The sequence below is a fragment of the Cervus canadensis genome, chromosome 19, assembly GCF_019320065.1.
Source record: "Cervus canadensis isolate Bull #8, Minnesota chromosome 19, ASM1932006v1, whole genome shotgun sequence".
NCBI lineage: Eukaryota > Metazoa > Chordata > Mammalia > Artiodactyla > Cervidae > Cervus > Cervus canadensis.
This window is the reverse complement of record NC_057404.1, coordinates 24,609,129-24,622,429: the sequence shown is the minus strand read 5'-3', so window position 1 is coordinate 24,622,429 and position 13,301 is coordinate 24,609,129. Positions and strand designations below refer to the sequence as shown.

General features: G+C 40.8%; 1 protein-coding gene across 2 annotated transcripts in view; it reads left to right on the top strand.

Annotated features, from left to right (window-relative positions):
* The window catches only part of SLIT2 (slit guidance ligand 2), a 383,481-nt gene extending 381,455 nt beyond the window's left edge, over positions 1-2,026 (top strand). For both annotated transcript variants that reach the window (XM_043438885.1, XM_043438884.1), the window contains one exon: positions 246-2,026. In XM_043438885.1, the coding sequence (XP_043294820.1) occupies positions 246-487 (242 nt within the window). In that variant the 3' untranslated portion in view covers positions 488-2,026. The remainder of the gene's footprint in view (positions 1-245) is intronic.
* Positions 2,027-13,301: the final 11,275 nt, after the last annotated feature.

The window sequence follows — 13,301 nt, the reverse complement described above, 5'->3', positions numbered from 1 at the left end:
TTTTATAGTCCATGTATAGAGTATTCACTTGCTCAAAATAAACGCCAAGAAGAAGTCTTCTGCAAAGAACAGAGCAGACTGTGCCACCAGCCTATAATACCAAATTTGAGCAAAACGCTGAAAATAGCCCTTACAAACCGGAAGCCAAAGCAGCATCTCCCTAATTGAGCAGTAGATTCATAGCCACTTCGCACAACTTAACAGCAACTGCCCTTACACTGCCTGTGCTTTTTGTTCTTTTCTAGAAATCTCTTGTCGAGGGGAACGGATAAGAGATTATTACCAAAAGCAGCAGGGCTACGCTGCTTGCCAGACGACCAAGAAGGTGTCTCGGTTGGAATGCAGAGGGGGCTGTGCAGGTGGGCAGTGCTGCGGACCTCTGAGGAGCAAGCGAAGGAAATACTCTTTCGAATGCACTGATGGGTCCTCGTTTGTGGACGAGGTGGAGAAGGTGGTAAAGTGTGGCTGTACCCGCTGCGCCTCCTAAACGCATCCCTGGCAGCTTTGGTCTTTGGAAAATGTTGTCTACTTCTTGACCGTGTTGGACTCATGAATGCTTCATAGTGGAAATATTTGAAATATATTGTAAAATACAGAACAGACTTATTTTTATTATGAGAATGAAGACTTTTTTTCCGCATTTAGAAAAAAAAAGAAGAAATGCTTGAACTAAAGCTTCCCCGATGCGGAGAAGTATAAAGAATGATACACCTGAAGGCATTAGAACGACAATGCGAACTGTGATAACTTGGATTCAGCTTTTAATTTGCTGGAGATCAGCAGAAGCACATACCCAAGAGAGAGACAGGGTTCTCTCTGCTGATGAGAAGTTGCCCAGAGCATAATTCTCTGCGCCCTGGTTCTCATCTACATGGTTCACAAGGAAGGACTGACCAAGCACATGTGTGTGAGTGAGGGTGCAAGGCAGATGGATGGAATTCCAGAATTCACAGCCGGAATGAATGGATGAGAAATATTTTATGCAAAACATAAGGCATCCTGAAGACCAGGGTTCCATTCATGAGAGGAGATGAGAGTGCTAAAATAAATTTTATCTTCTTTTTAAACGTCAGCATGTTAGCAGGAGAAGCACACAAAAGTGTTTATCTACCGATTTCCAGTATTAATTTTTTGTAATATAAATGACAAAGGAGATGATAAAGAACCAATAGATTATTGATAAATAAATTAGTAATAATATGAATTTTTGTTTCTATGAGTTCTAAACAGCCCTATACAGTATTCGGTTTCAATGAGAAATATTTATTGTATCAAAGTACATTGTACTTAACATTTTAGGCCATCCTTTTGCTGTTTCTCGATGCTTTAATATATATTAATTTATAATTGCCCTGATATTTTTGTACATTTTTCAAACTTAAAAATCAGGATTCTTTTGTGGGTTTTTTTTTTTTTTTTGGCAATAGTACTAACATAGGGTGTTATCTTGGGATAAATGTGTGTTGATCTGTTTGTTTACCTTGACATCTGACCACTGATGTCACTGACCTACTGGCCTCATTCAGGACACCTGCAGAGGGCATGTAAAGTCTATGCGTGAGACGGTCACTGTACAGAAAGAAGCACCCTTCTGCAGCATGTCCTCCCAGAACAGAAATGGTGTGTAGCAATCGACACTAGAAAAGTAGATCTTTTACAAATTAATATTTCCTTGACCTTTTTTTGCCCTTTTACCGGGGTTGGGGAGGGGAGAGAAAAGGCTGTAATGTCAAGAACTGTGATTTTTTTTTTCACAAACAATAAAGCTCCTTTATGACTTTAATGTTCCCATGTTAACATGTTTGCTGCTAAATTACAATGTAGAATTAATAGAATTTATAGTGGACTGTGCTCTTCCTTCATTAAAATCCCAGGGTACCCTGTAAAGTTGCAGATGTTTCTTTCCAAAAACTTTTTTTTACAAAGAAAACTAGACGTACATGTATAATTCAGTGTGCTTTGTCTTTCTCCAGACTAATATCAGTTACACTACTGATGTATGTAAATTAAACAGATATTTACTTCATCTTCAGTTTGTTGGTTTTCTTAGAAACTGCATGCTATTTAGAGCTCCCTCCTTAGGAATGTCTTGATCAAGGTGATAACAAGAGAACAGGGAAGGAAACTAGTACATCTTTGTTGCCAGAAATTGGTTTGAGATTGGTATACTGTCACATCTCGGGGTTTGGTGTGGCCACATGAAAGAGATGGCGGGCAGAACACATTCTTGGCTAATAAAAAAAATGTGCATATTCAATTCATTTCTTCCCCCCAGATATTACAAAATGAAATCTAACTAAACCAAAATGGGACTTTGTTTCTGTTGTTCTTTTCCCCTCAGTTAGAACCAAAATGGAAAACTTTTGAAAAGACAAAGAGAACCTTTCTCCACAGGTGCTTTCAGGCAAGGGTTGGTAATAGCAATATATACCATCCAGAACAGGGAAATAACACTGACTGAGTGGAATGTTAATCCTCACCCATCAAGAGTTCTTTGGTTCCCTGCAAGAAAACCTAGTCGTTTTATTTCTTTGGTCGAGCCATGCCACACACGGGATCTTCTTTGCCTCATCAGGGATTGAACCTGCGCCCCTTGCGCTGGAAGCATGGAGTCTTAACCCCTGGACCACCAGGGAAGTCCCCTGTAGGAAAATCATGTGTATGTGAGCTTGCATTGATGAGCGCACGCACACAGACACACACACACACACACATACTCTGCCTCTTTCACAGACACAAATGTCTAATTATTCACTATTCTTTAAAATGCATTTTAATTATATAAATATTATATAGTCCTTGTAAAACTTTTATAGTATTTATTCTCGCTGGTTGCTTGGTTGCTTCTTTTTGCAAAGATTTGTGTTATCTTAATAGTCATTGTATTTTAAGGGCTTATTATATGGCAGGTGCTATACATAGGACTTTATGTGAATATCTCATTCATGTCCCACGACAAACCTGTGAGTTTTTATGCTCCTTGTGTCCACAGGCATAAACAGCTCAAAAATGGGGGAACTGAATTTCAGCCCATCAGCTCTCTCAGACCACACATGCTTTGTGTTCAAGAGATAGAGGCAGGAGCTCAGTAATTGCTACCCTTTCTACTAAGGGACTTTGAAGCCGTGGTGCCTTCTTTCCACAGCCCAATTATTCTCTGTACTAATTACATCCATTTAAGTAATCTACATTATACACTTCTTTTTGTTGTTTTTTTTTAAGCAAAAAAGTTGACATATGAGTTGTTTCCAGAATGTTATCCTTTCTCCTTCTTGCTTATAAAGACACAAAATAGAATTATGTTTGTTGGAAATTGGATTGATTCAGCAAGTTTCTTAAGGGATTATTTGCCTCATGATGCAACTGCTTTCTACAAGAGCTCTTCTTTGAGGAAATTTAGTAGTCAAATAATTACTAGTAAATGAAACAAATTAAGGGCAGTTATTCATGTTATGAAAGTCTGCTTACTTCTAAGGCCTTGACCATAGGATTTCTTCAATAGGAAACTACATTGGAGCATTTCCGACAGAATTCAATATGTTAAAACCCATTTTGCCTATTTCAGAATCAAGGCCACTACACAGAATAATGTACATTTGTAATCTGAAAAGATAAAGTAATTAAACATCCCTAATGTGTTTACTTAAGTCTCACACGAGTGAGGAGGTCCCTTCAGATAATATGCCATGGAGATTTGACATACGTTCCGTTTAAGATGTGTTTGCTGAATAATAACTATCTCAATCTTCAGAATGTTTTCACCACAGATTTCCTGAGATTATTTCTAAGCAATAATAGACTAACCCCAGCTTTAAATTGCTCTCAGCATTTTCTTTTTGGATGGCTTTCTTTGTCAGCAACAATTCTTTCTGGGGAAATGATTGAAAGACTTGTGGAAATCGATCCAGGACTTAAAGATCCTGACTGTTGTGATGTCATCTGCCTCATACAGTGACCATTATTTCAAAAGTTATGCTTTTAAAAGTCTTCATAAAAGTATATTAAGCTTTATATAAAGCATATAAAGCTTTATAAAATACATAAGCTATTTTCATTCTTAATCTTCTCTTGTGTACTCAAAAATAACTTTATTTCCTATCTTCTATTAAGTGCAATAAGCTATGCTAAAGTTTTGATACATAGTCTAAAGTGAAATAGACCTTGTTTTTGCCATTTTGAGCTTCCCAGGTGGCGCAGTGGTAAAGAATCCGCTGGCCAGTGCAGGGGATGCAGGAGACGTGGGTTCAATCCCTGGGTCAGGAAGATCCCCTGGAGGAGGAAATGGCAACACACTCCAGTATTATTGCCTGGAAAATTCGATGGACAGAGGAGTGTGGCAAGCTATACAGGCCATGGGGTCACAAACAATTGGACATGACTGAGCACTATTCATATTCTGCCATTTTAGGACATACGCTCTATGCAGGTGTAATTGGGGTTAAAATGGGTAATGGGTATTATCCAAATGAGTAAAATAATGTGTAATCTCCAATTGTGATAAGCATCCTAAAGGAAAGTATAAGGTACTAGATAAACCTAGAACAGAGGGATCCAATCAAATACATGTTGGGAGGTTAGGGAATGCCTGTGATGAAGTGACATTGAAGCCAAGTTATGAGAATAAAGTCAGATCTAGGATGGAGACAAATGGAAAAATATGAGGGTCAAGTGTGTGGGGGTCCATGCAAAGAGAGCAGTCTGTTTATATGCCTGAGGAGAGGAAAAACATATGTAGTCAAGGAAACAAAAGAAGTTAATGTGATCAGAGTGAGGCATGTATTTATTTCATATGTGCAATAGAACAGTGACCATTTTCTGACTTTATTAACTCACTTCATCTAGTCCATTTTTTTTGAGCATCTGTTTATAGTAAGCTTTTAAAGTGCCAACAGAAGTAGATTTCCATTTTAAAATAGCAACTAGTTAGTTATGTTTCATGTAGTTCCAAATGAAATACCTCTGGAGACACAGAAAATATGAACACTTACAATAACACTGAAAAGCAATATTTCTGGAATCTCAAAGGAATTTCCATGACCTCAAAAGCTGATGAGGTTGGAGTAAATGAAACAACTGCTGGCCAATCCATGCTTTGAAACTCATGCACATTCTTTGCTCTGGACATCAAAGCCAGAGATTCAGGAAAGAGGTCAACTGGAAAACCAGCAAAAATACCCTTGAGGGTGCCACTTTGTCAGGATGCCAGAGGACTATTCCTCCAATCTGTGAGGTAAAATTATTCTTCCTCTATTAAGATGTTCCAGTTCTCATTAAAGAAACCAAAGCAGTCCAAGAAATACTAGGGAAGACCAGTAGTGTTAAGCTGAATCTTGAGAGACATAGTCTCTATAAATAAGCTGTTGCATATATGGATTGAGCCAGGAAGAGTCATAGTAATATTGCATACTTAAAATGATGGAGAAGGAAGTATTTTATCAATCCAGAAAATCAGAGAACAATTTCAATATATGAATTCACTATTAAGCAAACAAAATGGTTTGAGCAAAAGCATGGTTGTGGAAATATACAGGCTATATTTGGGGATGAGTGCTAAGAAGTTCAGAATTGTTGTGGCAAGAATAGTGTTAATAAGACCGAGTAAAAGAATGATTTGTCAAGACCTGAATTATGGGAACTTTAGATAAGTAGCAGAATTTAAAATCAATTGATCAGGAGGCTATTTCTTAACTGTAAAAACATGTAAGGGCCAGGAGTTTAAAAAAAGGGTGGGGATGGTAAATGAAATAGAAGAGACTGTGTATAGTGTATTGCTACAGTAGGAGAATTAATCATGCATGATGAATTGTGTATGTTTGCAAGGAAGAACGGGAAGTCAAGCATAACGTCTTGCGAACATGTTTCACAGGGACTGGAATCTGGGTTTAGCAGAAGCATGATGACTACACAGAGCCGGAAACAGCTTGCCAATAGGAGTTGCTGACCTGGGAAGCCCCAGCCTTTTGATCTCAACCCATCTTCCACTCCACTGAATGGAAACAATACATTCCTCTAAATCATGTCCTTAATATGTTCACATATCTTTAATTAAATGTCTTTAATCAACCCCTTCGTTAGGATAAAATCCAAACTCTTTAGTGTGGTATTCCAGATTTCTCAGAAAATGACCCCCCCGCCCCCACCCACCGGCCACATAAAGCCTTTAATAAGGCTTCTCTGGTGGTTCAGATGGTTAAGAATCTGCCTGCAATGCAGGAGACCTGGGTTCAATTCCTAGGTAGGGAAGATCCCCTGGAGAAGGGAATGGCACCCTATGCCAGTATTCTTGCCTGGAGAATTCCACGGACCAAGGAGCCTGACAGACCACAGTTCATGATATCAATGAGAGTCGGACACAACTGAGCAACTAACACTTTCACTTTCAAACAGTTTTTAATATATGCTCTTAGAGTGACAAATTGTAGGAAAAGATATTTTAAAACAAATTATGGCCTGGGACGTCTAAAAGCATGGGTATAAGAGTTTTACATAGAATTGGTCATTGAAGCCAAGAAAATGGATAAGCTAATTTAGATACACAAAAGAATGGGCTTAATCTGAAGAACAAGACCCAACTTTAAGTAAATGTTCATGTTTCTAGAATGACATGGTCCCAGAATGGAGATGAAGAAAGAGCAGTTTTAACAGAGTGATGGGATAATAGATGGATAGCTATGGAAAGGAATGGAAATTATGAGTACTAGACTTCCCTCTCAATAAGTCTGATAGCAAAAGAAGAGCTGAGTCAGGATGGCAATTGGAAGAACTGGTGAGATTCCAGGGTACTCATTAAATGTGTCGGTAAGTATTGGTTTATCCCCTGAGGTCACAGCTTGTGAAGGTGTGGGTCAGCCCTGGAGAGAGCCCTGGAGAGAGAATACTGAGATCCAAGCTAGAGGAGTGAGACCACACCACGTCATCACCTACATGAGCAAGTTGAACGTGGGGAGGTTTCAGTGGAGTTGAAGAAACAGGATTCCTGAAAGCAAGAAGCCAAAAAATTAGTGAAACAGAGTGAAGACAGTGATATTTACGCAACAGTGCTTTTCCGAATGGACTTCTCCATTGCTTTCCTCGTCCTCCCACAAGGGGAAATAGAGGACACGGCAAGTGCTGACTGCATCCAGAGATACAAAATCCAGTCCAGTGGGAACACTGCCATCTTGCATTTGAAAGTACCTTTGTCTTTGTATCAATATGTGGGTGGCTGAATTTGGATTCTAAAGAAAATCAAACATAAAAACAAAAGCACACACAAAATGAGGGCGTGGGAGAAAGAGCCACAGAGACAATCTTCCAAGATCCTTGCTGTCATTAATCTTACTCTCCGTTCCCGAAATGGCTAGAATTATTTTCGTTCGTTCATATAGATTGTGGCAGAGAGATTAAGTGACTTGCCCAAGGTCACCCGGCCCAGATCTCCTGACTCTGACCGTAATGCGATATTGATTTTACTGGAATTGATGGGCAAAGTCTGTGAATGCCCTCATGAGACAACACCAGAGGAATGAGTATTTCTCAAAGGGAGTTATTTTGCTTTTTGAAAAAATGTCCATGAATAACAATTCCCCAATAAACACACTGAAATCTTCTTTATATCTGTCATTTGGTAAAGATAAATAAATAGTACTTTTTTACAGGACTCTTCTTTCAGAAACTGAGCCCAGAGAGGGAATGAGTTTTATGGGGCTGCTGAAGGATTTCGGGTCATCCTTCTGGTCAGGTGAGCCTTGATGAAGGGGGTCAACCTGGACCAATTGAATTTGGTGGCTAAGGTAGTCACAAAAGACAGGATGGAACACGCCCTGGTCCAGTTACATCAGCTGCAAAGTCACAGCCCTGGATTCATTCCGGGTCTCAACACATTCTCCGTAAAGGGAAAAAAAAAAAGACATGGAAAAGAAGTAGAGAGAAACTTCTCTTTGAATAAGCATCTCTGATAAAGTCCCTGTCCACAATTTCAAAGGCCCCCATTGTCCCAGAAAGGAGAAAGATGCGCATCTGTGAGTGGCCTGATCTTGCAGTGACTTGATCCTGCTTCGTTTCTGCTCACAATATGGGCAGAATCAATTGCCTCGACCACCAGTTCTTACTTTCAATTACATCTCCACATTGATTTTTTTCATTCCTATTATTCGTACGTTAGCTACAATTCTTCCCTTTTGATGCCTGTCAACTCCTTTTCCGAGCTGTGAAATGAGCAGGAACACATTTCTGAATGACGTGCACAATACTCCATTTGATTAGGAAGTAAATCTCTTATTATTTGGCACAAAAAAAGCATGGTGGTCTCACAGTTGAGAGCATGAAGTGCAAATTCCTGTCCCTGTCTTTTCATTTAACCTCATTTTCCTTTTTTTCTCCTTTCTTCTAAATGCTTCCTTATTTTAGAACATTAACATGGGACTTTACCAGCAGGAAGGAGAGTCTGAGATTGAACAGTGGGGGTGTGGTCAGCTGTTAGCACAGCCCTGCGCGCTCAAAGGCCAAGCGGACAAAGAAGGAAGAGGCCCTGGCAGTTCAGCTGACTCAGACCTAGAGGTGCTCCTCTCAGCCCCGAGTGTGCAGGTACAGGCCTGCACACACACACGCACACACACACACACACACACACACACACATCTTGTGGTTTCCTAGAACAAAATTTCTCCTATAAACTTACTAATTCCCAAGTCAGAAGAAATTAAGGAAAATCCCATGATATCTAGTCACCTGAGCTTTTTGCTCCAACTAAAGAACCTACATTTGAGGAACTTTGGGAGCCTGCAGTTTGGAGACCAGACAACACATGAGCTCATCAGCTGAGGGAGACTGACAGGATTCCAGAAATCTAATCTTCCCTCTCATGGGAAGAAAGGTAAAAGTTACGTTACTTAAGGAACCGCTTGGGATCAAATCAAAGAGAATAATAGTTGCAGCTTTGTGTGCCCTTATTTTCCTATTCTTTTTACAACAGTCTCCATGTACAAGGAAGCAATTTCCGTTGTGATGGTCAGGGTAAGACATGGAACTGATCAGTGAGCTCATAGGAAGGAAAGCATCACGTCTGGAAAGACATCCTTGGCCTAAGAAGAGGTTACTTTTTCAAGTTCCTTTTCCTCATCTCGGCTTGGGTCGTCCTTGTTTCACATTCCAGCTTAATGGAAGTGTGTATCCAACCCTTGTCATCAGGATATACCAATATGCCCTCGTCCATCTTATGTAAACACCATGACAGAGCTGCCAGAAACACTTCAGGACCAAAGGACTCACCCTGCCCTCTGTCATTGGACAGCCCTTAACTATCATACCACTGCCCTCTTACCTAAGAGAAGGCTGTTTTCCTTTACATTCTTTACAGAGTGCATGCATTTCTACATGCAGTGGCTAGAGGGTGAGGGCATATGCATGCTTCGTCCCCCCTCTTCAATGTAGGACTTGGGGGAAGGACCAGCCCAACCTCAGAGCTCCCCATGGGATTAGCCAAATCATGCCTTAAGGCTCCATCACAATGGCGCTTCTCACGTCTGCCCAAACCTGCTTCCTTCCCCTCCTTTCCATGGGTGGTGATCCTAAGAGCTCTCTTTCATAAGCCTTATGCATACACTGTCAGCTTCCTGGGAATGCAATCAGGAGTACACACGTCTCCAGGTCACGTAGTGAACAGGAAGATGAGCAGCAATGAGATGAACCCCCACATGTTTAGTGCCCCAGACTCAAGTAGTGTAAGTGAAGGTCGCAGCACTGAGTCAAGGTTACAACAGATACTCAAAGAGCATCACAATTCCCTCCTCCACTTGCCCCTCTATAGTTTTTATCTTAAAGTACTATTCATTTCTTGAAACGTCAGTTTCTATATCTGAAATATTGCAGTGATAATAGCATCTACTTCATAGAAATAATTAATAAATCCATTCACTGTGATCATTCAGTATTCATTTGCTAAGTATGTACTTGTGCCAAATACTACACTGATTTCTGGAGATCCAAAGATAATTAGATGAGTTGACAGCCTGTGGGGACAGGGTAAGAATAAATGGAGTATGGCAAATAAATAAAGTGACCAGCACCATGCCCGTCACACGGAACGCTTACGTTCCAGGCTGAAACATCTGTCTTCCTTTCCCTGCCCCTGTGGATCAGGCATTGTATCCATCAGTAGATGGATGAATGTATTGTATCCATTTCATCAGTAGATGAAACAAGGAGGGAGACACAGGTCTCCAGCTCAGGACTTGGTTTTGAGATGTGGTTAAGAGGACAGGTCTGGACAGAGCAAGCTAGGTTCAAATTCTTGTTCTCCCACTTACTAACTATGTAAATTGCTTACTTGCAGTGCCCAAACACAGAAGTTGAGACAAGATTTCGATGCAAGCAGTTTATTTTGGAGGTATTCTCATGAAGCATACGAGGAAAGAGGGGAATGAGAGGAAGAATGACAGGAAGATAGTAAAGGATGTGTTCATCACAGGTGACTGCTGTGGACAATTGACAGTCACATGGGGGGTCTGCTGACTGTAGACTGCATCTTAGAAGGGTGCTGTGGATGGATAGAAAGTACTGGGGAACCACTAACCCTTGCACCGCACATTGATCGGTCTCACTCTGAGACTTTAACTCTACCAGCTATCCAGGTCTATCCGTCGCTGACAATCTTTCCCAAAGATTCCAGGAAAGTGCTACAGGAGCAGTCAATAGAGTTTTGTCTGTGGATGGACACACAGGATGCCCTGTGGTGATTTAATCTCTCTAAGCCTGTCTCACCCCATAAAATTGAGTGAATAACTGTTTACCTGTATTACCTATATTTCCTCTGATGCTTATAATTCCTAGTGCCTGTTGAAGTCGACTCTTTTCTTGACCAATAGAAGAGAATTGTGCCCAGTGAGACTGTACTTCCCAGCTTCCTTTGGTTTTAACTCTGTCCATATGACTAAGTTCTGACTAATGGAACATAGTGGCAGGATATGAGCCTCCTTCAGACCCGGGAATTAAGGTATTGGGCATATCCTTTCCACGCTCTTCATTCCTATGTAGACCGCTGAAATGCAAATATGGCAGAGATCCAGCTTTGACCATGCAGATGAGAACAGTGCCCTGAAAATGACAGAGAAACCCAGATGCAAGGAACTGAGTCTCTGAATGGTCCACAGGCCAGAGCTGACCCAACCAGTGTGGACCCATTGATCAGGACTATCACAGAAGATGGAAATAAGCTTCTGTGTTGCTTAAGCCACAATAGTCTGGGGTCCTAGGTAACTGCAGCTTTCCTTGTCTTCCTCATGCATTTCTTCATGGTGTGGTTGTTGATTGCAAATGAGACCACCCACAGAAAGTGCTTAGAACAATGCCTGGCACCTGGTAAAATTCTCGTGAATAATTAGTTCCTATTACTATTACTCTTTGCTGAGGCATGATCTTCTCGGCAAGATCTGAACCACGTAAACTCAGAGTGAGAAGGAAGAAAATTAGAAGTGTTATAAGAACTACCGGAACTGAATTCAATTATAGGAACTGGATTCTGGATAAACCAAAGTGAATGTTCCTCCTCTCACATAATAATGATGGCAGTGTCTACATTATGGAGGGTTTATTCTATGCTTGGCCCTTCACTAGGAAGTTCACATAATTTTATTGATTCTTATAGCATTCTAATGGTATGTTTATCCATATTTTCCTGTTGAGAAACAAAGACCCAAAGAGTATCATCCAAAAGGCAATCATCATTTGCGAAAAAGAAATAAAAGAACACCTTCTTCCATAGAGATACTCACTAAACTTTCAGATATTTGAAAATGCAACTGACTTTTAAGAGGACACAACAAATGACAAGCATGCAGGGAGTTTCAGAGCCACCTGAGGGAAGGTTAGGGAAGATGCAACATTTTAATTCTATTTTGTCTGGCTCCTCCACAGCTCACTCTTAAGGGATCCTAATCATTAATCACCCAAAGACCTTGTGTCTACACTCAGGCTGCTGGGAAGTGATATATCTTGAATTTTAAAGTCACAGTAATGGTCCCCAAATGAGACCAGAGTACTGATTTTTACCATTACCCACACTAAGTGTCTAGACCTATAAGACATTAGCAGTTTTCTCTCCTGGGCTATGACTTTGTATAAGGATGCATGCAAACACAATAGGACTTTGCATGGGAAAAGGTCACAGAATCACTGTACAGAATCTGCATTTTCACTAAGGAGATATCCTGGGAGCAGTAAGGCAGCTTTCAACTCTAGAGAGAAAATTCCCTGGTATTTAGAACTTAAGAAGTGTTTTCTCAGAAAATAAATTATACCACAAGAGCAAATTTCTAGTTAACCTTCCCCTTTCCCTGACCACCATCAACCATCACTTTCCTTCCACTCAACCTTTTTTCTCTGGCCTTCAACCAGCCAGTCCAGGACAAACGGAACAGATAGCAAGGAAGTGATCACTCCAGATTGCAGACTTAGTTTCTAAGAGAAGGGAGAAGGAAAATGAAGAGAAGTCTCAGGTGGGGAAAAGCAAGGAGAGTTAAGGAGCTGATTCATGGTAGTAGCCATGACAAAGACTCCTTTTACCAAACTTCAGTCAAGCTCTTCTGAGTGTTCTTCTTAGCTAAGCCTTGTCTTTTCCAGCTGATCTCAGGTTTAACAAAGAATCCTGCTATGCCAGTTTATCAAGACTCCCTGCCCCCTTAGTCAGGATAGCCATCATCAAAAAATCTACAAACAGTAAGTGCTGGAGGGGGTGTGGAGAGAAGAAAATCTTCCTGCACTGTTGGTGAGAATGTAAACTGGTACAGCCACTATGGAGAACAGTGCTGAAGTTCCTTAAAAGAAACGAAAAATAGTACCTCTATATGACCTAGCAATCCCACTCCTAGGCTTATACCCAGTTGTTACTGTTCAGTCACTAAGTCACATCTGATTCTTTGCGATTCCATGAATTGCAGCACGCTGGGCTTCCCTGTCCTTCACTATCTCCCTGAGTTTGCTCAAACTCATGTCCATTGAGTCGGTGATGCCATCCAACCATCTCATCCTCAGTCACCCCCTTCTCCTCTTGCCCTCAATCTTTCCCAGCATCAGGTCTTTTCCAGTGAGTCAGCTCTTTGCATCAGGTGGGCAAAGTATTGGAGCTTCAGCGTCAGTCCTTCCAATGAATATTCAAGGTCAATTTCCTTTAGAGTTGATTGGTTTGATCTCCTTGCTGTCTAAGGGGCTCTCAAGTCTTCTCCAGCACCACAATTTGAAAGCATCAATTCTTTGGCACTCAGCCTTCTTTATGGCTTAAGTCTCATACCCATACAAGACTACTGGAAAAACCAGAGCTTTGACTA